At 56.4% G+C, this 22757-nt stretch overlaps 1 protein-coding gene across 1 annotated transcript; it reads left to right on the plus strand.

Moving 5' to 3' along the window:
• Nucleotides 1-1111: 1111 nt before the first annotated feature.
• Nucleotides 1112-22632, plus strand: Hipk (Homeodomain interacting protein kinase). Its single transcript, XM_037230817.1, has 21 exons — nt 1112-1187; nt 1419-1629; nt 8631-8786; nt 9571-9732; nt 10278-10412; nt 10836-11054; nt 11668-11842; nt 12656-12879; nt 13053-13241; nt 13763-14014; nt 14583-14699; nt 15306-15371; nt 15739-15906; nt 16544-16808; nt 17273-17471; nt 18443-18526; nt 19947-20063; nt 20265-20492; nt 21055-21108; nt 21907-22027; nt 22534-22632. The coding sequence occupies exons 2-21, from the start codon at nt 1564-1566 to the stop codon at nt 22630-22632; spliced, it is 3096 nt and encodes a 1031-aa protein (XP_037086712.1). The 5' UTR covers nt 1112-1187; nt 1419-1563.
• The last annotated feature ends 125 nt before the right edge of the window (nt 22633-22757 follow it).

Here is a 22757-nt window from a genome sequence, read left to right on the forward strand (position 1 = left end):
ACCAAGGCGATGGAAACAACTGGTGTACACATCAATATTGTGTATATGGCAGCTTTACTGCGCTGTAACATATGGGCAGCCCATCTGGGCCCCAGATCAAGCCTAGATACCAGCCCACCCGCAGCCCATGTTAACATGAGTCCAGCTTGCCCACATATAGCCCACATAGGATCCCATCAAAGCACGCACTCTTTTGCTGCGAGTTATTTCTTTTTGAAGTGATGAATCCCGGCGTGACAGTACGAGGCACCAACATTTCTGGTGCATGCGAAAATATGAAATGATGGGGGCACCCATTCGGGACCCAGCGGGAGTTCAGTTAAAAGCCCATGTGTAGACCATGTGCACATTAACCCAGTTGCCCCACGTTTAGCCCGTGTAGAATGGGAATGGACATTTGGGAATGCTGGCTAGATGATTTATTTCATGCAGTCGCCAAACGCATGATTTCTTGTTTGTGGACTATACAATTTAGGCAGGTAATTTAGAGCTGGTGGCTTCTGGCTTCTGTTCCAGCTATGGAAGGTAAAAATAAAAATATAGAGAACATGCGCTCATCATCAAATGGATAATATCCAGCGATTTTATTTGGGGGGAGGGCTTTTTCTATCAGAGGTCCTTCATTCAACTCTATATCCCCCACCAAGGCTCTGGCTGCAGTGCCTGGACTCAACCCCCGCGACCCCGACAATACACACAAACGACGCCTTTGCCACTGCCCTCCTTTTACGCCGCCCTGACTCAATGCCTCTATGAAGTGATCGCCCCATTGTTCCCTTACTCTCCGTCTTACGGCGGGGTCTGTTGCTAGCTCTGGCTCCGCTGAATGAGCCCATTTGAAGTGAACCGCGTGGGGAGTACAGGGTGAACTTTTTTGACATTATTTCGTTTATTTTAGGGACCAATTTAAAGCAGCTGCGGTTCGACCAGTTAAGAATGCCCAAACTGTAAAAGTTATACATTAAAGTAGTAATTTATCTCCATTTTTGCAGTTTTACTGCCTTTCATATGAGTGGCAGAGCACGAAGTGTGCAAATAGAAGACAAAGAATCTGAAAATAATAAAATGTAGTTTGACGAAGTTTTCGTCTGATCACGCACAATATTTTCCCGCTAGATGTCGGTTACTTTCTCTTCTGAGAAAATGGCGTTGTGTTGGAGTTTGGGTTCTGTGTCGATATATGAGAGGTAATGTGTGGTGGACATAGATGTAGATCGTAGGATGGAGGTTTTGTTATTCGTGCCACATATATGTTTTAACTTGAGGTGTCTGTCCATGCTATGTGGCCGCGGAAGATTGAGGTTATTGCCCTTGGCGAACTGCGTTGCACATGACTAACAGTAAACAACGTGGTTGGAGGGTCACCATAGTCTACATGTGAAATATGCGTTATCTAAGATGTTCTTGTGCTTTCACAGGGACTAAGACCATGAGACATTAAGCAAGTGATCGCCTTCCACTGAGTGCATCAGTGCACCAGCACCAGTGGCTGTGTGTTGCTGGGGCTTTGTGGAAAGGTGGTCCAGGCAGTCAGGACTGGAGGCATATGTGGAGGACTTGGTGATGAATGCTCAGTTTGTGGTGGATACAGCAAGTAGTAGTAGCAGTCTGGCCACAGGAGCCTTACATGTAAGTGCATTTGATTGGGACATTTGGCTGTGCAGTTGTGTCAAGATGTTTCCATAGGTGAAGTGCATGTGTGCTATGTGCATTGAGCTGGGCATTTGGCTGTGCAGTTGTGTCAAGATGTTTTATGGGTGAAGCAGCACATGTACTGTGTGTGTGTGCATTCCATGTGAGGCAAGTTAGCACATATAAGTATCAGAATTTAGCTTTGTTATGCTAGATTTTTCATGCAATGTGTTTATCGTCAAAGGCAGGTCATGGAAGAAGTAGTTTGAGCTAGGTATTTCATTTTATCTTTGAGTTACAGCATATAGATAAGTATATTCAAATTGTTGGCCCAGATATTATCATATTCCAGATCCAATCATACAGACTAGCCAGTCCAGCCTGAAAAAATACATCTATGATGGACATCTATGGAACATCTGTATTGAACCTCATGCTTCTTTGCTAAACTCAAAGCTAGCACAAGTTGCATTGATTTTACTGATCACCTCAGTATGCAGCTTTTTAGATACTTTTGTGAAAATTTCCCTCTCAGCATCATAATTCCTTGAAACATTGGCTCTGTATACACTGAAATTGGCAGCACTGTGTGCTACTGGAATTAAATGCACATAAGATTGGATGTTGCTGTTGTGCCAGGCATGTTTGGTATAACATGATGCTTTTTGCAGTTTTGCAGCCAGTTTGCAAACCATGATAAACATGCCAGTGTGATGTTCAGGGCAGATGGAATACTGCCACAATCTGGGAGGTGAACTGCACATTTTAGACAGGCTGTTAACATAGCATGTCACATGATTTGATTATCACATGATTCACCACTAGATGTGATGATTTTGTGGTTTTCCCAGATAGATACATCATGTAACATGTTCTGGTGCCTTCAAAAGCCAAATTAAGAAATGTCTCCCCTGAAGTTTGCTGGGAAGGTCCTAAATTTTTCCATAAGTTGTCCCAAATTAGAAGGTATGCCTCAAGGGGAACATTCTTGCTTGAGATCATTGTTGAAACTGCAGTTTTGCACCTAAGTAGATAAGTCCTGCTGGATGAGTTGTTCTGTAGAAAGCTGTCCTAGAACCCAGTGCATCTACAGATATACAGGTTTTAAGAAGTTCTGTATTTAAGTATGCTATGAGTTCTGTTTAAGAGGCATTTAATGACTATATGTTGCTTTCCTGGTCATATAGGAAAGTTATATAGGCAAACATGATCTAAAAACAACATGAACTGAAGCTCAATAAGAGTACCATAAAGCAATAGCATGCTATTAGGATGTTTATCATTTGTAATAAGAGTTATGCCAATTATAGTGAGGTTTATTTTGTAGCACATTTTGGAAAATGATCAGCTGTCTAGTGTTCTCAGAAATGATTCTCCTGCATATACTTGCATCTTACTCTACTCCTAGTGTATATTTTTGTATATCTGTATTGGTATCAGAAGCTGTCTATTAGTAGCAGGCTATGATTCAAGATAAAGCTTGATGATATCAGACTGCATATAGTAAAGATGAGAGCATAGACCTATGCTTTTACCTGTTGGTTCTGGTAGAAAGATACTTGACTTAATCTGGCAACACTGAGAACAATTCCAGACTTAGTGCAGTGTTTGACATGACTGAAATGGGAAGGCCAGCAGATGACTGGCCAAAAGAGAACCTAGTATCTTTGAGACACTTAGCCAAATGTTACCTGCATTTCTTTGTTTTATTTGATGCGGCACTCCCCAACTGGTTTTGAATGGTTCACTTTGTTTTGTTTGTTTGTTGTCACAGTGTTTTATTCTTTTACCACTGCCTTGCTAATGTGATAATGCTGATATATGTAATTTCTAAAATAGGCTGTAAGCTATATCAGTAGAAAGCTCTGCACAAATAGTTTTGGTATGATGAATGTGGACAGCAAGAAAGTATAGCCCAAAAACCTGATTACTCTCCAGACTTGGCCCCCATTATTTCCAAAGGTTGGATGGACATAGCATTTGAAAGAATTGAGCATCCCTGTCGCAGAAGCTTGACTGGTATTCAAATATACTAGGGGAAGTGCAATATTATGACAGAAGGAACAAGTAAATGCAGTGTTCTGGAACATTATAAAATTATCATAGAGCATGCACAAGTGGGCTAGTCGGCAAGCTGGCAAAGGTGTGTATGTCAGGAGCAATAATAACAAACAGTATGTAAAGACCTGACCAAAGGGCAAGCTGCTTCCATTTGCCAATTACTGGCATATGACTGCCAGCCTGGCCTTATTCTGTACTTTCTCAACCATGTGTGTACATGTAACCACTGTTATCCCTGCATGGAACACCCATGACCCCACATGTGTCATATGCTCCAGAACAGTGCCAGAAATCAATGTTATGCTGCAACAGTTCTGAGGTGGCTTATTTCTTATTGCACTTGGTAGGCCCAATAAGCAACACAGAGCATATTTTATTCTCTTCTTTCATCTGACCTCATAGCCTTTATCTGGCCACACAATAGTGTCTCATGATGATAAATAATAGCAGTTTTGTCATTTGCCATACTGCATAGCATGTCAGTGGTTGATTGAATGAACCACCTTAAGGTCGGACTTGTCTTATGTTAACAGCCAGGGGGAATGTAGTGCCTCATCCAGATGTGGTAAATCAGGGGCTAGCTGGGTCTTTGTTTGCCAACCCATTAAAGAGTCCCAAAAGAGACCCAAAGGCCCAGCCCATTTAGTATAAAATCCTTGTCAAGAGGAGTGCTGAGGCCCAGACAAACTCTGAGAGGCAAACAATGTGGCATGTCAATGATTTTTACTGCCTGGCTCATAGTCAGTTTCTATGCTCAGTTCTTTTGCCAGTGTTAGTACCTTAAATGAATTTCCCACCTTTGAAGATCTTGAAGCAAACATCAGATATGGTGGAAGGAGTTCACTTGTGACTTTTGGAACACTTTTAGGGAGAAAACACTGCTCCATACAACACCATTTCTCTTTTTAGTAAATATGCTTCCCATTTTGTCATTGTGTTATCATACCTTGCAAAACATTCATTGAGAGCCAATTCAAGGCTATTATGTCAGGATCACAAACTCCAGATGTGCAGAACTCAACAATGGTATTTGTAATGGTCTTGATCACCATAAGTTCAATAGAATGACAGGATTTCAATGACATCTTGACATGGATGCCTGGGTGACTTTGAAGTGGTTTCCTCAAAATAGTTACAAGTTTCATTGGCATGTAGCTCAGAAATCAGAAGGATTTAGGTTTTAAGAAGAGCGGGACTGTGAACTATGCCAAATCATGCAACACTCCCTTTTATCTGCACCTGGGTGGCTAGTTGAATGCCCCTTGCATGGCTGGGGGGGGGGGGGGGGGGGGAAGGCAGTTTAACCCCTGAGATCTCAAAAACTAAAGTAGGTAGAGACACAAGATTCACATCATGGGTTGGCCTGTGACCCACTGGTCAAAATTTGGAGGTGCTGAATCATGACCTCAGAACCAAATAAGGTCAAACAAGGTCAAACTCAAGATATGTGTCCAGTGTCCCTAGACCTTCTCTTCCAACTGCCATGAACCTATATACCTGTTCTAAGCAGAATGCTCATGGTGTCTTTTTAAGGCCAGTGACCTTGTTTGACTTTTATATGGTCAAGATGGTCTTAAACTTACAAGATTTCTGGTATGTTGTGATAGGAGCAATTGACATATTGGTTCAGTGACCTACTCTGACCTTCAAAGCAGCCATGGAACATATCTGTTAAAGTCCCTGTCATTAATAAATTTGAAAGGAGCACCATAAGCTTACCTGTAAGGCAAGCTCTTAAGTTCAGAAAGTTAGCTGCTTTTGTTCCAGGTCTTACCTTTGAAGTTAATCCTAGGTCAGTGAAATTTATTGTAGCTTGGAACTGTATGGTGCATTGCCTAAGAAACTGCCAGAGCTGTGTGGCTTCATGCAACACTGTTGTTGCATCAAATTGAACAATGGCCTGGAAATAGCCTTTGCCAGCAGCCATGCTCTGATTTTGATGTACCATGCGTGAGCAACCTAACAAGGTGCGGCTGATTTTTTGCATAACAAATCTACTATTCAATTGCCCAAAGCTTTGCAAAGTGTGGCATGGCTACACTGTTACCTCCCTTACCCAAATATGTGTTATCCATTCATAAAGTAGATAGGAGTGCCATTCAGTAACTTAAAATGTTCTGAGATGGGCAACTCTAACAAGTGCTAGCAGTAGTGGGAGATATGAAATGATGGATGTTTGAAATAATGTTGGAATGTGAAGCTTAGATTTTATGTAGCTTTCCCAACACTGAATTGCAAGCCATCCAACTTCTTTTAATAAGCACACAGTCAATCTGTCCAACTTGTGTGCTATTGTTTGCTCTGTTTTCCTCAGATGGTTTATAACTTTTGTACTACATTGTTTGTGTTGACTTATATTTATAAATTTATTTGTTGTGACAGCTATCTCAAGTTGGGTGATCTTCAACTGCTAGTATCTTTAAGCTTTACAAATTTCATCCTTTCAGTAGGGTGCTTGCATCTCTGGTGGGGTTAAGGCACCCCCTGCCATTTGGTCCAAAATACAGTTAGAGGCACATATTTATTCCTTGACATTTGTCAGGAATTCTCCAGTTCAGGTCGATGAGGGTGCTTGGGAATGAATTCCTAAAAAACAACATTCTGGAGCACAGAACAACTTTTGCAGGTAGCCTGACAACAGCAATGTGCTAAACCAGGAATTTGCAGTGCAAGAGATGGTGTAATTTCAGGCATGTTTATTGTTTTGTTCAGGCATGTTTATTTAGGTGGTGGTGATCAACCTTATTTGGCCTAAAATGTGCTTCTGGTGGTTGATGATAAACAAATGTAGAACGCGTACCAGAAGCGCATGGTGTGCTTGCAGAGTGCCATTCTCATGCTGCCTGTGCCCAGAGATGACATTCTTTGCCATTGAATGCTGAAGAGAACATTATATATTATAATGACTGCAAGCCTTCAAGGAGCACATTGTAGCCCATTGACTGGAGGATACCAGCAGGATATTTTTGTGTAACAGTGCAGTGGAAGTGTTACCCCAAAATGTACTTTGCAGCCATGCTTTTGGACCTTAGATTTTTCAGTGGTCTTGAAAACCATCAGGGCAATAGAATGCATGCCTTGCGCAAGGTAATGTAGAAACAAAAATGGGATCAACTCAATTGATGACTGATAGCCTTGATCATTATCACTGGAAAACACTGTTGCTCCCTGTCGCATGAGTGATGCCACAAATATCATAACACAATACCTTACAAGTCGTCAGAATGGACTGTCGACTTTGGAACCTCTTATCATCGGTAACAAGGTACATGTAGCTCTGAAACGCATCAAACGGAGGGTTGTGTCTGCCGCGTCTGAACGGTGCCGCAATGCCAGCAAGGTTTGCTAACTGGTCAGCAGTCTGCCGGAGGGACGTCAGTCAGGTCCCTCTCCCAGTAAAGGCAGTCATGGCACGCATGCGCCGCTCCTCCCCGCGAGGATAACGCGTTTTGGCTCACGTTTTGACGTAGCATTGAGACGGCTGATTGCCCCCTAAAAGTTAGTGAAATGGATCGACACCGGTCAGCAAGTGAAGTATCGTCACCCACTTTCGCGCGTTGGGCGCGGTTGTAGAGTGTTGATTGAGTTCGCTCACTGTGTAGCTATTTAGGGGCTAGCACAGAGCAGCCAGCTAGCGGTGGCCTCGGTTCCCCCAAAAAGCTGCAGCTTATGGACTGAGCAGGACCTCCGGGTGGCTGTCGGGTCTTGCTGTCATGTGGAGCGTCGTTGAGTTATCTCGGTGACATGGCTGGGTCACTCTGCCGTTGTGGCGTTTTCGGAGATGTCAGTGCTGTTTCCTGATTTGCTGGAGTCAGTGATGTCATTGTGGAGACGGCCAGTTGTGTGCGCTCGTGGAAGAGTTATGTGGAATTTGTAAAGTAAATATTTGGGATAAATCACTCATCAAACTTGTCGTGATTTTAATTTTATTTGTTGGGCTCAGTCGGCAGTCAAGGCGAGATGCCATAGCATTCCAGACCCAGTCGGTGATTTCGGCAACCAGCCTTGGAAATTTGCTTAACATGCTTTATGTGGTGTCGGGCTCAGGTTGCATGAACAAAGCCTGTTGCTTGTAACCTAGATTCGATTCTCAATTATCCGCATTCCCGTCCGGCGGATGGTTCTGTCTCCGGTCGTTTTGCCAGGCATGGTCGCGAAGGAATATCCCGATCTCCCGTGCAGCACAGTGTTTGCCACGGCAGTCTTGGGCCAGGCCGCTCCTTGGGGGCCAGTGGCGAGCTGACAGCTGCGTGTGATGGGACTAAAAGGCCGGTCTTTGTGGGACCCGAGCCCAGGGCAAATGAACAACAAGGCCGCCATCCTATGGCTCCGGCCGCTGGACCGGCAACGTCAACGCCGGAGCGTCGTGCACGCCTGACCCACGTGACCTTGTGAACGTGACGCGGTGTCATCGCGCGCCGGCCGTTTGTGTGGGCGGCGGGGCGCTTTGGACGGCACGTAGCCGTGGCCGCGCCTGGCCGCCCCGGTGCCGTGGGCAGGCCGGCGCGCGCGCGCGCGCCCCCGCCAGCGCTATGGCCGTGTAAATGCACTTGGCCACACGGCGCCGGTGAGTCACCGTCTCCAAAGACGGGCGGGACGCCTGCCGTACCGGACCGCATGAGGTGCGGCCCAGCCCGCTGAAGGGCGGGGCCGCCTGATCCGCATGGAGCCGGCCGCCGGCTCCTCCGAGAGGGCTGTGCTCCGCGGCTCGGGCCGGCTGCCGTCTGCACTGTGTCGGCCTGGTGTGTGAATGGTGTGTCATTGTTCGGCGGGTTGCGAGTCGAGGCGGTTGGCGCGACCTGGTGTGACCTGATGTGAGCTGATGTGAGCTGATGTGACCTGACCTGACCTGGCCTGACGTGACCTGTGGCGTCGCGCCACGTCCGGTCGCCGAGCTGTCACCTGACGCCGGGCGCCGGGCGCTGCTGTGTCGACAGGTGAGCAGCAAGCGGCGGAAGCTGGAGCCGTGCCCGCAGGAGTACAGAGCCGACACGTACGGGCCCGGCCATGGCACCAGTCCCAGTCACAGCCAGCAGGCGCGCGTGGTGCGCCAGGCCGCACGTCTAGATACCTACCAGCGGTGCGGCGTTAAGGTGCGGCACCCATTCCTCCCCCATCGGCGGGGGCGCGACACGGGCTGGCGTCCGCCCTGAGGTTGACTAGTTGCCGCCTTTTTGAGCGGTGGTTTTGTTTTTGCCGCCGCTGCATCGCGACAGCGGAATGTTTTCAGTGGCGGATTTGGTTAGCAACTGCGCCAGGCCTGGTGTTATGTGTTGGTCTGTTGGAGACACGGGGCGGGACCGACGTTGGACGACGTTATATTATTTACGGTTTGGGTTCTAGCCGGTCCGTCCTGCTGCCGCCAGGACCCACGAGAGACCCTGCTTGCTTATTGCTTGTGTGCTTATTGCCGATGTTGTTGTAGTGGAAACGTCCTCGGCATTTCAGACGAATAGCACCGTCCGCGCTTGTGATTTCAGACCGAAGACTCACAAATTTTCCGGACTTCTCAGAAAGGCCATTTTTGCGTCAACGATTTTAAGTTTCTCACGTGCGTCAGCCTTAATTTTCTGGGGCTTTCATATTAATCCACTCGCTGAGGGTGGCCTACTTGGACTTATCACACTGTAAGGCGCTAGATATATTCCTACCTAAAACCATACCAGCTGTCATCTAGGTCTTGTCGCAATCGCTATTCCTTGTCGTCTGCTGTGTGACGTTTATGTAGGATAGTCACATGACGCAACATTGGTGGCGGCCTGTGGCGCGTCTCGTCTGCGCCGGCACTTGCGTCAGCTGAGCGGTGCCTACCCTGCTCTGGGGGTCGCCGATGGCGCGTCTTGTGTGGCCGCTGACCAGCGCCAACCCGTCCTGCAGCGAAAGTCGACTGCGAGCCGAGAGTGTTATGCCGGCGACGAGTCGTCGGCCCAAATCAGCACGACGACGTCCCACAGCAAGCCGGCGGCCGCGGCCGGCTCCTCCACCGATGGCGACTACCAGCTGGTGCAGCACGAGGTGCTCTGCTCCCTCACAAACCAGGTGAGCTGCCGACGGGCGTGCGGCCGGCGCACACGGGCCCACGCGGCCGGCGCTGTGTCGGATTGTAGCGCAATGTCGCCGCCAGCCGGCAAGGGTGGCGGACGACACGCAGAGACTCACTAAAGCCTCAGCAATGGGGAGGGGCTCCCGAACAAGGCGATATCTTGTTTGAGTTCGCGTGAGGGTGCATGCAAACGTAAGCCAGATGCCCTGACAGCTCCGCGGAGATGAAACCAGTCTTCTATTTTTAAGTACGCCAGCGATCAGAGATGCACGCCTCCCTAAATACGATTTCACGGGCCAGTTACGCCGGCTCTGCAGTAAGTTTCCCGCATTTAAATGGCGACGCTGAGAAGGCGGTGGTGATTGGGCTGGGGAGACAATGTTTGATGCTTGTCTGCAGCTCCGCGGTTACATTTGTGAAGGTGGGCGGCCAGTTGCGGTAATCTGATATGCTGAGCGTCATTGATGATCTCGAGCGGGTTGGTGACGGTGGTGATCTCGAGCGGGCTGGTGACGGTGGTGATCTCGGCGCCGCCCCACAGTATGAGGTCCTGGAGTTCCTGGGCCGCGGCACATTTGGTCAGGTGGTCAAGTGCTGGAAGAAAGGCACCAATGAGATCGTGGCGATGAAGATTCTCAAGAACCATCCCTCGTACGCTCGGCAGGGCCAGATCGAGGTGAGGCGGCGTGGGTCGGCGGTTGTGGAGAGGATGGAGGCTGTCCCCCGCCAGTCTGGTGCATGGTCACTTATCTCGAGCTGGTGCCGCCTTTGACAGATTGTTGACGTTTTACGTGCTGACGGGCGCCTGGAATATATAGTTACTGGCTCAGTAAGGATGCGCCGGAATCTCTGGGCTCAAAATCTGCCAAGGATGTCATGTCAACTGTTTCTGTGTTTTCCCTGCAGGTCTAAGATATACAATTGTACATGTTGATTGCCGTCTTCCATGGCCCGTGTCCCACTTTCTGTTTCTGTCTGTAACTTTTCGCTGCTTCGTCAGAAGCTATTGAACGCCATGACGGCATGGCTCCACATGAGGCGAGTAACTTGTGAGCGTTGTGCTTGAAGGTGCTCACGCGCCGCCGTCTCATCGCCGCAGGTGTCCATCCTGTCCCGTCTGAGCCACGAGAATGCCGACGAGTTCAACTTCGTGCGAGCGCACGAGTGCTTCCAGCACAAGAACCATACGTGCCTGGTGTTTGAGATGCTGGAGCAGAACCTGTATGACTTTCTCAAGCAAAACAAGTTCTCTCCACTGCCTCTCAAGTTCATCAGACCCATCCTGCAGCAAGTGTTGACGGCCCTTCTGAAACTCAAGGTAGTGACATGTTTCCTCATACTAGCCCTGTCGAAAGGGGAGCGTAGCGACAGACGTCTATTTCTTTGCGACCTTAAGTCAAGTGCATTGCAAGGGTACTACGGCATTATGCGCTGACTGGTGGAGGCTCCGGTTGACAGGCTAGTCATGGCAATCCAGTGCACTGTTGCGTCTCCGCGTTTTTTTTCCAACGTGTCTCCCGTTGTGTCGATGGCCAGGCGGTGCTGCTGCCGTGAGCCGGGCCGTTTCTGGTCCGAATTGGCGATGCCTGGGGCCGATAGCATCCCTCAGCCATCACCGCGTGCCGATGCGGGATTGGCCATCACACCGCGCCGACCGGGCAGGACGGGACTGCGCTCTGCCGGCGATCGGCGGCCGAGGGCGGTGTCCGCCCCGTCCCGCTCCGTCCCGCCCCGCTCCGTCGGCACTCGGCGGCGGAGGGCGGTGTCCGCTGCTGACCGTGTCCGCCCCACCCCGCCCCGCTCCGTCGGCACTCGGCGGCGGAGGGCGGTGTCCGCTGCTGACCGTGTCCGCCCCACCCCGCCCCGCTCCGTCGGCACTCGGCGGCGGAGGGCGGTGTCCGCTGCTGACCGTGTCCGCCCCACCCCGGCAGCAACTGGGCCTCATCCACGCCGATCTCAAGCCAGAGAACATCATGCTGGTGGACCCGAACCGGCAGCCGTACCGGGTGAAGGTGATCGACTTCGGCTCAGCCTCGCACGCCAGCAAGGCCGTCTGCAACACATACCTGCAGAGTCGCTACTACCGCGCACCGGAGATCATACTGGGTGAGTCCGGGCGCCACCGAGGCGGGACAGCGCCAGCAGCGGGGGTGCTGCTCCCGTCCGGGGCCGGTGGGAGCTGGCGCGACAGCGGCGCAGGGGCATCGTCGGCGAGGCGGAGCCTCTCTCACACAAGATGCCATCATTGCACGTGGCCGAGCGGTTAAATGGTTCGAACTTGCAGGGAGGTCTCGAACGCCATTTGCTGAAGAGCTAAAAGACGATTCTGATGCTTTAGAGCCCCTCCCTCAGCATCCGAACTACCGGAATGCTCCCACTTTTTCACTTTGTGTTCGGCCCTAATAATCTGATGTTAAAGGCTGCCATGATCATGACGAATGGAGCCTGCTCACTTACTGCAGTGTACCCTCAAAATATGTGTGATTATTACGGGGTAGATTGTTTCTTGGCTCACCCGATGATGCATTAGTTAATGCCATGAGGTGGTGAATGATGCTGACAAGATAATACACCCCTGCGGAGATGTAGTGTTCCGGCGCGAGCGCGGCCCTGTTTAGGATTTCAGACTTATCGCGTGCGCCATTTTATTGCGCGAAATGTTGAAATGTATATGATCACGCATTGTGTAGGCCAAGCACAATGATTTGGATGGAGTTGCTCGATTTGCTTCGTTCATTATTTTCGAATTATAAAAATGGACCCAGATGCCCTGTCGTGCCGATTGGACGCGCCGGCCGGCGGGGGCGCGGCCGCTGCCAGCGCACGTTACGGCAGTGCCGGGCCGTCTATCCGCCCTCGCCGCTGCGTGTTGCCGCCGCCGGACGTGGCGTGTGAGCGTCGGCCCGCCGCTTTCCGCAGGCCTGCCGTTCTGCGAGGCCATCGACATGTGGTCGCTGGGCTGCGTGATCGCCGAGCTGTTCCTGGGCTGGCCGCTGTACCCGGGCAGCTCCGAGTACGACCAGATCCGCTACATCCGCCAGACGCAGGGCCAGCCGCCCGAGCACATGCTCAACAACGCCACCAAGACCACGCGCTTCTTCTACCGGGACGTGGAGCAGAACTACCCGTGCTGGCGGCTCAAGGTGCGTGCCCTCAGTGCTCACACGTTCGTGCGCTCTGAGAGACAGACGTCGCGCTAACACGCCACACCGCGCGGCTCCCGCCGGAGCACCCTGCCGGAGCGCCCTGCCGCGCTGGAGTCGCTGTGGCGGCACTCTGGCCAGGCGGTGACGTCCCACGTCCTCGCCGCCCGCAGACGCCGGAGGAGCACGAGTCCGAGACGGGCATCAAGTCGAAGGAGGCGCGCAAGTACATTTTCAACTGCCTGGACGACATGGCGCAAGTGAACGTGCCGCAGGACCTTGAGAGTGGCGAGCTGCTGGCTGAGAAGACGGACCGCCGCGAGTTCATCGACCTCATCAAGCGCATGCTTACCATGGATCAGGTGTGTGGGCGAGGCGGGCGGCCGCCGAGCCTGCGGGGACGCTCCGCTGTCCTGTGCCACGGTCCGGGGATGCATGAGAAGGAGGGGGCGGGGCGGCAGCCGCTGGCTGGGGCGCTTAAGCTCGGGGATGGAGTCCCAATCGCAGCGGACTCCAGATTTAGCGTCGACTGTATTGGGGCTTCCCCCAACACCGCGGGTACCAGGGACTATGACGTAACATACGTGTTTAGGTCACGGCATGACCGTCCAATAGACCCGTGTCTTGCCCTTTGTCAACCATTAAAGAGATAGTTTCGTCCATCAAATCTAGACTGTCCCGCTTGACATGTAGCTTGGGGTCCGAGCGAGGCGGGAAGGGGTGCTGGCCGGTGTCGGCGGCACGTGACACGCCTGCGCGCTACACCACCTGTGCTGGCGAGGGGCACACCGTGACGTGTGTCGGTAGGAGCGATCATTGCCGTCAGCCGTGCCGTGCCGTGCCGTGCCGTGCCGTGACGTGACGTGACGCCTCGTGTCGGCAGGAGCGGCGGGTGATGCCGTCGGACGCGCTGAACCATTCGTTCGTAACGCTATCACACCTGGTGGACTACTCTCACTGCGCCAACGTGAAGGCGTCGGTGCAGATGATGGAGGTGTGCCGCCGCCACGTGCTGACGCCTCAGCCGGCAGCGGCCGCGGCCGCGCCGCCCGCCGCCGCCGCCCAGCTCGTCAACTTGGTGCCCACCAGCGTCGGCAACGTGGCCATCACGTTCAACAACCAGCTGCCAAACCAGGTAGGCGGGAGCGGCGCCGTCAAGTGCGCGTGCGCGGACCATGGCAGCGGCGAGACCCCCTGCGCGGGGTCTGGGGTCTCGGCCCGGACGCTCCTCAGGCCTTCACGTGCCTGAGGCGATCGTCGGATGATATGGGGGATGTCGAAGAAGCGTGGATGGCTTGGCCGCGCTCGTGCGCGTCTGTAGTCCCAGTCTTGTTGGTCTTGTTTGCGAATAGTTCGTTGTGAGGGTGTGAGGCGCTGTGGTCGTTGCTGTTGAGCAATTCAACATCGGCTGGCCGGCTGGCTCAGCCCAGGCCTGCCCGGGGACAGGTACGCACAATGTGGTCTGGCAAAAAGGCCGGCGACAAACTTATTCGTTGAACTGGAATGCTACTGCCTGATCATGCTTCGGTGGAACCCTGAACCCGCTCTGACTGATCTCGTTGAGTATTTTCACTGTTCTGCTGGACAGTGCTGTGCCTTTGGCGCGTGCCAGGCGGCAGTTTTCAGTGAAGCCGACGCACAGCGTCTGAGCCATCCGTTAACCGCGTGACCTGCGGTAACCGGCGCTTGTGGCCGTGTTGCAGTACCAGTTCTACCAGCCGCGCAGTCAGCGTCAGTACAGCTCTTCGCGCGCCGCCGCCACGTACCAGCACCAGCTGGTGCCGTCGCTGCTGTGTCCGCCGCACCCGCAGACGTACCAGGTGAGGCCGCGGCCGTTGCCGGTGGTGCCAGCCGGAGCAGCCACGCCCGACCTTCCCACGCACGGCCGGCCAGCAGGGGTGTGGCGCGTATTTGTAGCGCTCAGCCGACGTACTGGTTACCATGCACCCCGTTACCCCTGATATTGTTCTTGACAAATATTTCCGCATGATTCGCAACAATCGGAGCGTAACGTTTGTCTGCCCACGCTCCCGGGCTAATTCCCCTGTTGCGCGTTGGTTACGCTCCATCTCGCCTCCATGTGTAACGTAGCTGATGGGGAGAGCCGCCCACTGGCGGTCGGGGCGGCCGGCACCGGGGAGCGGCGCCGCGACGGCCGCGGACGGCCGCGCTGGGCACGAACTCAGACGGGCGCCGGCGTGACGGGCCGTCACGGGCGGCACAGTCGTGACGTCGGCCAGTATCGCACGACCCCTGTACATCGTCACCGTGGAGCTCCCGCCCCCCCCCCGGCTCTGTCACGGTGTGGCGGCAGTGTAGCGCAGGGTAGCTAGTACTAGTGGCCCCGGGCGTCCCCTGTCCGTCCGTCCCTCCGTCCGCTGTCCCCGCGCGCACCCGTGTCTGACGCCCGGCCGTGTCCCCCGTAGGTGCCTCAGCAGCAGTACGTGCCCGTGTCGATGGTAGAGCAGTCGGGAAGGCAGATGCTGTTCGCGGTGAGTACTGTCCAGTCCACCGTCCTGCCGCCCGACACCTCGTAGAGTGCATGGGGACGTAGTCGTGTTTGTACCCTCGCCCCCTCGCCTGCTCAGCCCTGGAGCGACTGCCAGCGGTCGGGCCCCGGAGAGGCCGTGATTACGACGGTATAGTGCGGCCCTTGTAGCGGACTGGCAGTGCCAGACAGACGGGCTGAACATCCAGCTGTTGACTGCGGTTCTCCGTGATGGCTGTCGGTGCCACGGCGCCTTAGGAGCGGTCTGCAGCCGGCGGTTGTGAGCGCCCGGGGCGGTGCTGCTTCCGTCAGCGATGCCCGCGCTGTCCCTCCCCAGCCCCGTCTGACCGCCGACCGTTCCGTGTCCGCAGAACGGCGGCTCGTGGCCGACGGCCGGCAGCCGCCAGATGACGTTCGTGCCGTCGTGGCAGCAGCCGGCGGCGGCCGCCCTGCAGCCATCGGCCGCCCTGCTGCCCGAGGCGGCTGACTGGCGTCTGGCACAGCGGCCGCTGCTCGTCGAAAGCGCCTCCTTCTTGCAGGTACACGGACGGCCGGCACATCGGCGGCGCGGCGCCGGCTGACAGCAGCGGTGCTCGGGGTTGGGGCGGGGCTCCCGAGCATGGCGCCTTTGCAGTTGTCGGCGGGCCATTACGACGCACTCGGATGCTGAGGCTGTGCGGCGTCGCCTGTCTCACCATAGGGCGGGTATTGAGCCACGTAACAAAGCTCCGCGGCCAGGGGTACAGTGACGGCGGTTTAGTTGTCGACGCTGAACGCAATGCGGCGTTGGTGTGCTGTTTTGGAAGGCAGGCAAAGGGAGGCAAACTGTCTTAGCTCAACCAAACCAGCTTTTAGTGTAACAACGTGTTACCACTTGGCCTCAAGGCGAAAAGGCCGCGGGTGGGAGCGTGTGTTTACAAGTGGTCCCGTTACTGAACCTAAGCATACCGGTGCCTCTGCTCTGTACAGACGTGACATGTGTTCGGTTTACGGTCGGCTAGGGGGTGGGGGAGGAGGGGGCGGGGGAGGGGGCGGCCGGCCGGCCGGCCGGCCGGCTGGCGGGCCGGCTGGCGGAGGTATGGGGCGGCTGACGCGGTGTGCGCGGCTGGCGCCGGGCGGCGCGGCCGGGCCGGACCGTGTCGGCGCTGGCTTGTATCGGCTGCCGGTGTCCGGCAGGACCAGTCCGGCTCCATGTACCCGGAGATGCTGCTGCAGGCGGCCGAGATGGTGCCGCGGCCGCGCGCCGCGCCGGCGCCGGCTCCAGCGCCGGCGCCGGTGGCCGCCGCGGCCGCCGCGCACACGTACACCTCGCAGCGGCCGAGCAAGCGGAGCGGGCAGCCGCGGCCACCGCCGGCCGCGCCCCACTCCCTCTCCGTGGAGAAGAAGGACCCGGCTACGCACATCAGCCCCGTCAAGAAGAAGCCCAAAGAGGAGAGCAGTGGTGAGTCCCCGGTCCCGGCCCGGCGAGGAAGTCAGACCCGATCAGTTACCGGGGACCGGTCAGCTGAGGGGGGAGAGCAGTGGTACTGTGGTCAGCTGCGGGAGAGTGGCGATACCATAGTCAGGGTAGCGTCGGAATCTGTACGTTGCACCTGATCGTCAGCCTTCGAGAAGCAGGAAGGGCGCTGGTCAGTGGTTGTGTTTAAAGATGGTGGCGCGGTGCTACCCGCGTTATCTTCGTTGGTTTGAAGCTTGTTAGGGCCGCCCATTTCTGAGACACTGGCGCTGTGTGTGAGGTCGGCGAGACCTTGTCTTGTTTGTTGACCGTCAGCTGTGCGTGCTGGGCAGTGGTGTGTGTGTGGGGGGGGGGGAGGGGGTGCATGTGCGTGTGCGCGTGCGCGTGCGCGTGTGTGGACGCCGGAGTGTGCAGCTGGCCGAGGCTGAGCGGCCCCGCTTCGTGGACAGGTGAGCCATGTCGCCGCGGCGGCGAGCCCGGCGCCAGCGGCAGCAGCAGCGGCAGCAGCCGGCGGGCGGCGGCGGCGGCCGCGGCGGCGCGGCGCGGCCAGCCCACCATCACCATCCGGGACACGCCGTCGCCGGCCGTCTCCGTCATCACCATCTCGGACAGCGACGATGAGGCCGGCCGGACGCCAGCTGACAAACAGTGAGTAACACGACGAGCGGCCGCACGACACCCGTCCGTCTCTCTCTCTCTCTCTCGATCTCCAGTCCTCTCTCTCTCACTCTCAGAAAAGAGCAACAACAGAACTCTCCGGAGATATCTAGCTAGAGAGAGAAGGAGGGTAGAGGATCTAGAGCTATAGAGAAAGAGACGAGAGAGAGAGTCTAGAGAGAGAGAGAGAGAGAGAGGAGTATCTAAGGAGAAATGAGAGAGGAACGAGAGAGAGAGAGAGAGGGAAGGAGAGAGAAGAGATCTCTATCTTCTCCTCTCCTAGAAGAGGAGAGAGAGAGAGAGGGAGAGAGAGAGAGGCCCTCTCGAGAGAAGGCTCTCTCTCTCTTCTCTCTCTATCTCTCTCTCTCTCTTCTCTCTTCTCTTATCCCTTCTCTCTCTCTCTCTCTTCTTTCTCTCTTCTCTCTCTCTCTCTCTCTCTCCTCTCCTCCTCTATCTCTCTCTCTCTCTCTCCTCTCTCTCTTTCTCTCTCTTCTTCTCTTTCCTCTCTCTTCTCTTCTCTCTCTCTCTCTCTCTACTCTCTCTTCTCTCTCTCTCTTCTTCTCTCTCTCTCTCTCTCTCTCTTCTCCTCTTCCTCTCTCTCTTCTCTCTTCTCTCTCTCTCTCTTTCCTCTCTCTCTCTCTCTCTCTCTCTCTCTCCCCTCTCTCTCTCTCCCCCCTCTCTCTCCCTCTCTCTCTCTCCCTCTCTCTCTCTCTTCTCTCTCTCTCTCTCTTCTCTCTCTCTCTCTCTCTCTCTCTCTCTCTCTCTCTCCTCTCTCCTCCTCTCTCTTCTCTCTCTCTCTCTCTCTTCTCTTTCTTTTTTTCGTTCTCTCCCCTATCTCTCTTTCTCTCGCCCCCTCTCTGTGGGTCACGGCCAGCGGTCGGCGCGGGCCGAGCCGAGCCGAGCCGAGCCGAGCGCAAGCGCGAGCGGTTGCTGAGCGCCGTCTGTGTCTGCCTGTGTTGCAGCAGAAGCAGTGGCCACTCGAGTGTGCTCGTTCAGAGTAGCGCCTGTCCGTCCGTCACCGTCACGCCCAGCGACGACGCGTACCAGTACGTCCGCCGCCCGCCCGGCCCGTTGAGCGCCGGCGCGCTGACACTGACACGCTGACCCTGCTGACACGCGCGCCGGCCCCATTGCTTTCTGGCGCTGGCACACTGACACTGACACGCTGACCCTGCTGACACGCGCGCCGGCCCCACTGCTCCCTGGCGCCGGCTGCTCGGCTTGCTAGCACTAACTCGCCCCTCTCCCCTCTTGCACGGTCCCTGGCTTGGTGTCGCTAGTCTGCTCACGCGCACGCCCCCGTGGGCAGGCCGGCCACGTCGGCCGCGCCTGGCCTCGTCAACCGCCCGGAGCGGGTCGGTTTCCAACCGGCATCGGCCAGCGCCGTGCTACGTGGCGTTCTCCGAAATCGCTCCAAACGACCGCGTACCCGAGCACGGCCCGAGCTGCCTTGGGTGACGCCACCAGCACAGGCGGGACCGTGCCGGGGGTGGTGCACTGGCTAGCACCGGTCTCGCCCCGTCCGCGGTATGTGTCTGGCGCCATACCGGAGACGGACCTGGTCAGGCGGGCCTCGGCCCCAACCCGCTGTCGCTGACGCACTAACGCGATAACGCGCACACGCACGCACGCACGCACGCACGCACGCACGCACGCACGCACGCACGCACGCACGCTGCGTCCACATTGGAACGTGCCAGGGGTCCGCTGGCTAGCTGGGTAACGCGCGCGCTGCGCTCTCCGGGTGGATGTGGTTGGCGCGATAGCATCGCTCGGGGAGCTGCGACGCGTTCCGGTCGAAGAGACGGCGTTGAAGTGGTGTTCCGTGGTCGGGCTTTCCGCTGCCGTATTTGTTTTGCCGTGTTGCGGCAACGCATCCCAGCTTTGCTTACTCTAACTGGGTGAGACACTGGCAATCTTAGGAATAAATCGGGCGAGGAATTGGCCGTAAAGTATGGACCAGTGGCCTTCATGGACGTTTCGTCCTGGCTGGAAAGCCGTTTTCGATCATCTGTATTTGAAGATTGTGGCGGGTCCAACTAGCATTGAGGCTTCGGTGTGCCATCACTCCGCTGCCGGCGCCTCGCTGCCGCCGCCTTATAGCTGTGAACGCAGCGTCCTGTCGCTTTCCCACCCGAGTCCCCCGTCGACGCCGGCGAACCATGCGTCGCCCCATGCTTGTGGCAGCGCTGGCCGCTGACCGGCGCCGGCCCAGTCCGGCCGGCTGCCGGTGGCGCGGCGTCGGCTCGTGTGATGGGTTGGAGCGCCGGCCGCTGACCGGCGCCGGCTCATGTGATGGGTTGGAGCGCCGGCCGCTGACCGGCGCCGGCTCGTGTGATGGGCGGGAGCGCCGGCCGCTGACCGGCGCCGGCTCGTGTGGTGAATTGGAGCGCCGGCCGCTGACCGGCGCCGGCTCGTGTGATGAATTGGAGCGCCGGCGCTGACCGGCGCCGGGTTGTTGCGCAGGGCCTCCTCCAGCCTGCCGGGCCGCCGGCGGGACCGCGCCCGCGTGGTGGTGGTACACGACAGCGATGAGGAAGCGCAGCCGGCTGTCGTCGTGGTGAAGACGGAGCCCTCTTCCAGGTGCGTGCCGCGCAAGCCCGGCGGCGGCGGCGGCGGCGGCTGCGGGCTGGTCCGAGATCTGGTGTGATCGACACGGTGGTCATTCCTGTGTCGCTGCTTGGCGTGTGTTGAGAAGTTTTAAAGGACGGCTTGTGCCGATTGTGTTGTGTGAAGTGTATGTACAGCGGTGCTGAGCGCTGACCGAGTGCCGTGGCCGGGCAGCGGGTGCCAGCCGTCGGCGCCGCTGTCGCAGAAGAAGCGGCTGTTGGCCAAGTCGCAGTCCGAGTACCAGCTGAACCAGCCACCGGAGCCGGAGGAGCGCGAGCGGCGCGACTGGGACGGTCGCCGCCACAGCGTCTACATGGCGGCCGGCGAGCCGGCGCCGGCCGCACCCGCCGTCGACGACCTGCGCTACTTCGCGCACCGCGACGACTACCGCGCCCGCATCCCGTGAGCACGCCCCGCCCCGCTCGGCCCGGCGGCCCCCACCGAGAGGCTGTGTCATCGGCACGGTCGGTGCGCTCGGACCTTCCGTGTGTCCGAAGTTGCCTGCCTAAAGGCTGGTTAGGACATTTAGGACCGCTCAGAATCGTGTATTAACTTCAGGTAGAAAGTTATGAAATGCTCTCCTGAATTGTGTAGCGTCTTCACGCGTCTTCTTTTTACGCCGTAATATTTTGGCGACGTTTGGACATCCCTGGGCCATATAGGATGCGAGTGCGCCGCAGTGGCACTACCAGGGAGACGGTGCTAAGTTCGCATTGCTGTGGGAAATCGCAGTTGTGGCACGACTTCACTTCCCTAGATTTGTTGGGATTGAAAAGTTGCTTTTTTGAACATGGTCGTGGTGGGCGTATTGCGGAAATAATAATATGATAACTGATGTGCTAGACTCCTAAGTGGCGCGTTGTATGCCAGCTATTCAGCTTGCACGTGTGACGTGTTGGGTGTGCGTTGTCCGGCTGTCTGCGCGCCGTCGGTGTATCTGACGGTGCTCCGCCTGCACCGCCAGCCGGGCCGAGGTGCTGCCGCCGGCGGCACACTCTCAGCCGGCGGCGCGCTACGTGGTGGCGCCCGCGCCGGCCGTCTCCACCGCGCACCGCGACTACCTGGCGGCGGCGGCCGCTGCGGCGGCGGCGGCGGCGGCCGGCCGCGACACCGTGCTGCTGGCCGCCTCCCAGCCGGCGGCGCGGCCGCTGCACTCGGGCCGTGACCTGCTGCAGCCGGACCCGGGCGCGGCGGCGGCCGCCGCTGCCGCCGCCGCCTACCGCGCCTCGGCCACCGCTGCCACGTACAGGTGAGGCGCACTAGAGCCGCCTGGGCTGGGCGTGCTGCTGCTCATGCTCATGAGTCATTTTGATTACGTCAAGGTTCTAGTCTAAGCACAGAATGAGATCGTTGAATAGCGTTAATAATCTGACAGAGTTGGATTGACGGAGACATGGCATCTCGGCACAAACTTGTGCACGGTTGTATTTTGTTTCGTTCCAACGTCCGGTGGAGATTTACATTGTGCCGTTCAATCGATGTCGTGCCGTAAAATTATGCTGAAGCACCTACATGCTATGCCACCCAAATCACGTAGCGTTTTTTAAACCCAGTTGGTTTGATCAAAGTTTGATTTGGAACTTTCTGTTTGACTCGGAACTTCTACCAGAAGTTATGAAAACCACTTAGAACCTCACATGACGGTAAGGATCATTGCAAGCAAACCGCTCGAAAGTATGCTTTTTAACGGAAACACGATCTGAAGTCGTTGGTCCTTCGTCATATGTAATCAGTTGAAAACATTTGTAGTAAAGTAGCGGCGTGTGCTCCAACACACGTTCTTCACGTGCATGGGGCCGGTGTGCCGCGTCGACAGGGCCAGGAACTACGCCGCGCACGTGTCGCCGGGCCCGTGGGTGTCGCAACCGCCGCCGCTGGCGCCGCTCAGCCCGCGCCTGGCGCCAGAGCTGTTCCGCGACTTCCGTCGGCCGGCGGCCGTGTACGCCGTGGCGGCCGCGCAGCCGGCGGCCGCTGCCGCCGCCGCCGGACAGTACCTGGCGGCGGCCGCCGCCGGACGCTCCGTGGCGCAGATCCAGGCCGGGTGAGTCAGAGTGACGGACGGAGAGGGGGCCGACCGCCGCGCGCGGTCCGCACGGGCAGACAGGCGGGCCGGCCGGTGTGTCGGCGGTGTCACCGCACGTCTCGGTGTGTGGCCCTGGTAGTGACCAGTGGGCTGCCAGCGATCTCAGACGCGGTGACCGAATGACGTCCGTGCGGCTGCCGAATCCGTGTGTGGAGATCCGCAGTTGTTGCGATGTGTTGTTGTCTGGCGTGGCGCGTGGCAGTGTTTGGGACGGGCGCGCTGGGCAGGTGCGGCGTCACCGCCGCCTGACAGGGCGTGACCTCCACCGGCAGGCTGCTGCCGCCGCCGGCGCACCACAGCTCGGCGCGGCCCGTGCTGACCGCCCACCCGTCCGGACACCCGCTGCCGGCCCACATGCAGAGCGTGTTCAGCGGGCACCCCCAGGTGGCCGGCACCTTCAATTACGCGGCGCTCAGCCCCAGCAAGTCGCAGTACCAGCCGCTCTGGCTGGCCGAGTAGCGCCACCCGCTCTCCGCCTCCCTCTTTCCTCTGCTCTCCTCTCTCCAGGCTGTAATTGGGGCGCCGAGGCCGCGCACGTTCACTAGGTTGGTTTTACGTTGGTTGGTTTTAGGGCCGCAGGCTGT

This window comes from Pollicipes pollicipes, unplaced genomic scaffold, assembly GCF_011947565.3.
Source record: "Pollicipes pollicipes isolate AB1234 unplaced genomic scaffold, Ppol_2.1 Scaffold_6686;HRSCAF=7923_pilon_pilon_pilon, whole genome shotgun sequence".
In the NCBI taxonomy this organism is placed as follows: domain Eukaryota; kingdom Metazoa; phylum Arthropoda; class Thecostraca; order Pollicipedomorpha; family Pollicipedidae; genus Pollicipes; species Pollicipes pollicipes.

What these genes read in the sequence shown, in the direction of transcription:
- Hipk (XM_037230817.1), top strand. Translation starts at nt 1,564, where the DNA reads ATGAATGCTCAGTTTGTGGTGGATACAGCAAGTAGTAGTAGCAGTCTG. An exon ending in TCTGCTCCCTCACAAACCAG is followed by an intron (nt 9,733 to 10,277) that starts GTGAGCTGCCGA and finishes GCCGCCCCACAG; the next exon opens with TATGAGGTCCTGGAGTTCCT. An exon ending in GACTACCGCGCCCGCATCCC is followed by an intron (nt 20,493 to 21,054) that starts GTGAGCACGCCC and finishes CTGCACCGCCAG; the next exon opens with CCGGGCCGAGGTGCTGCCGC.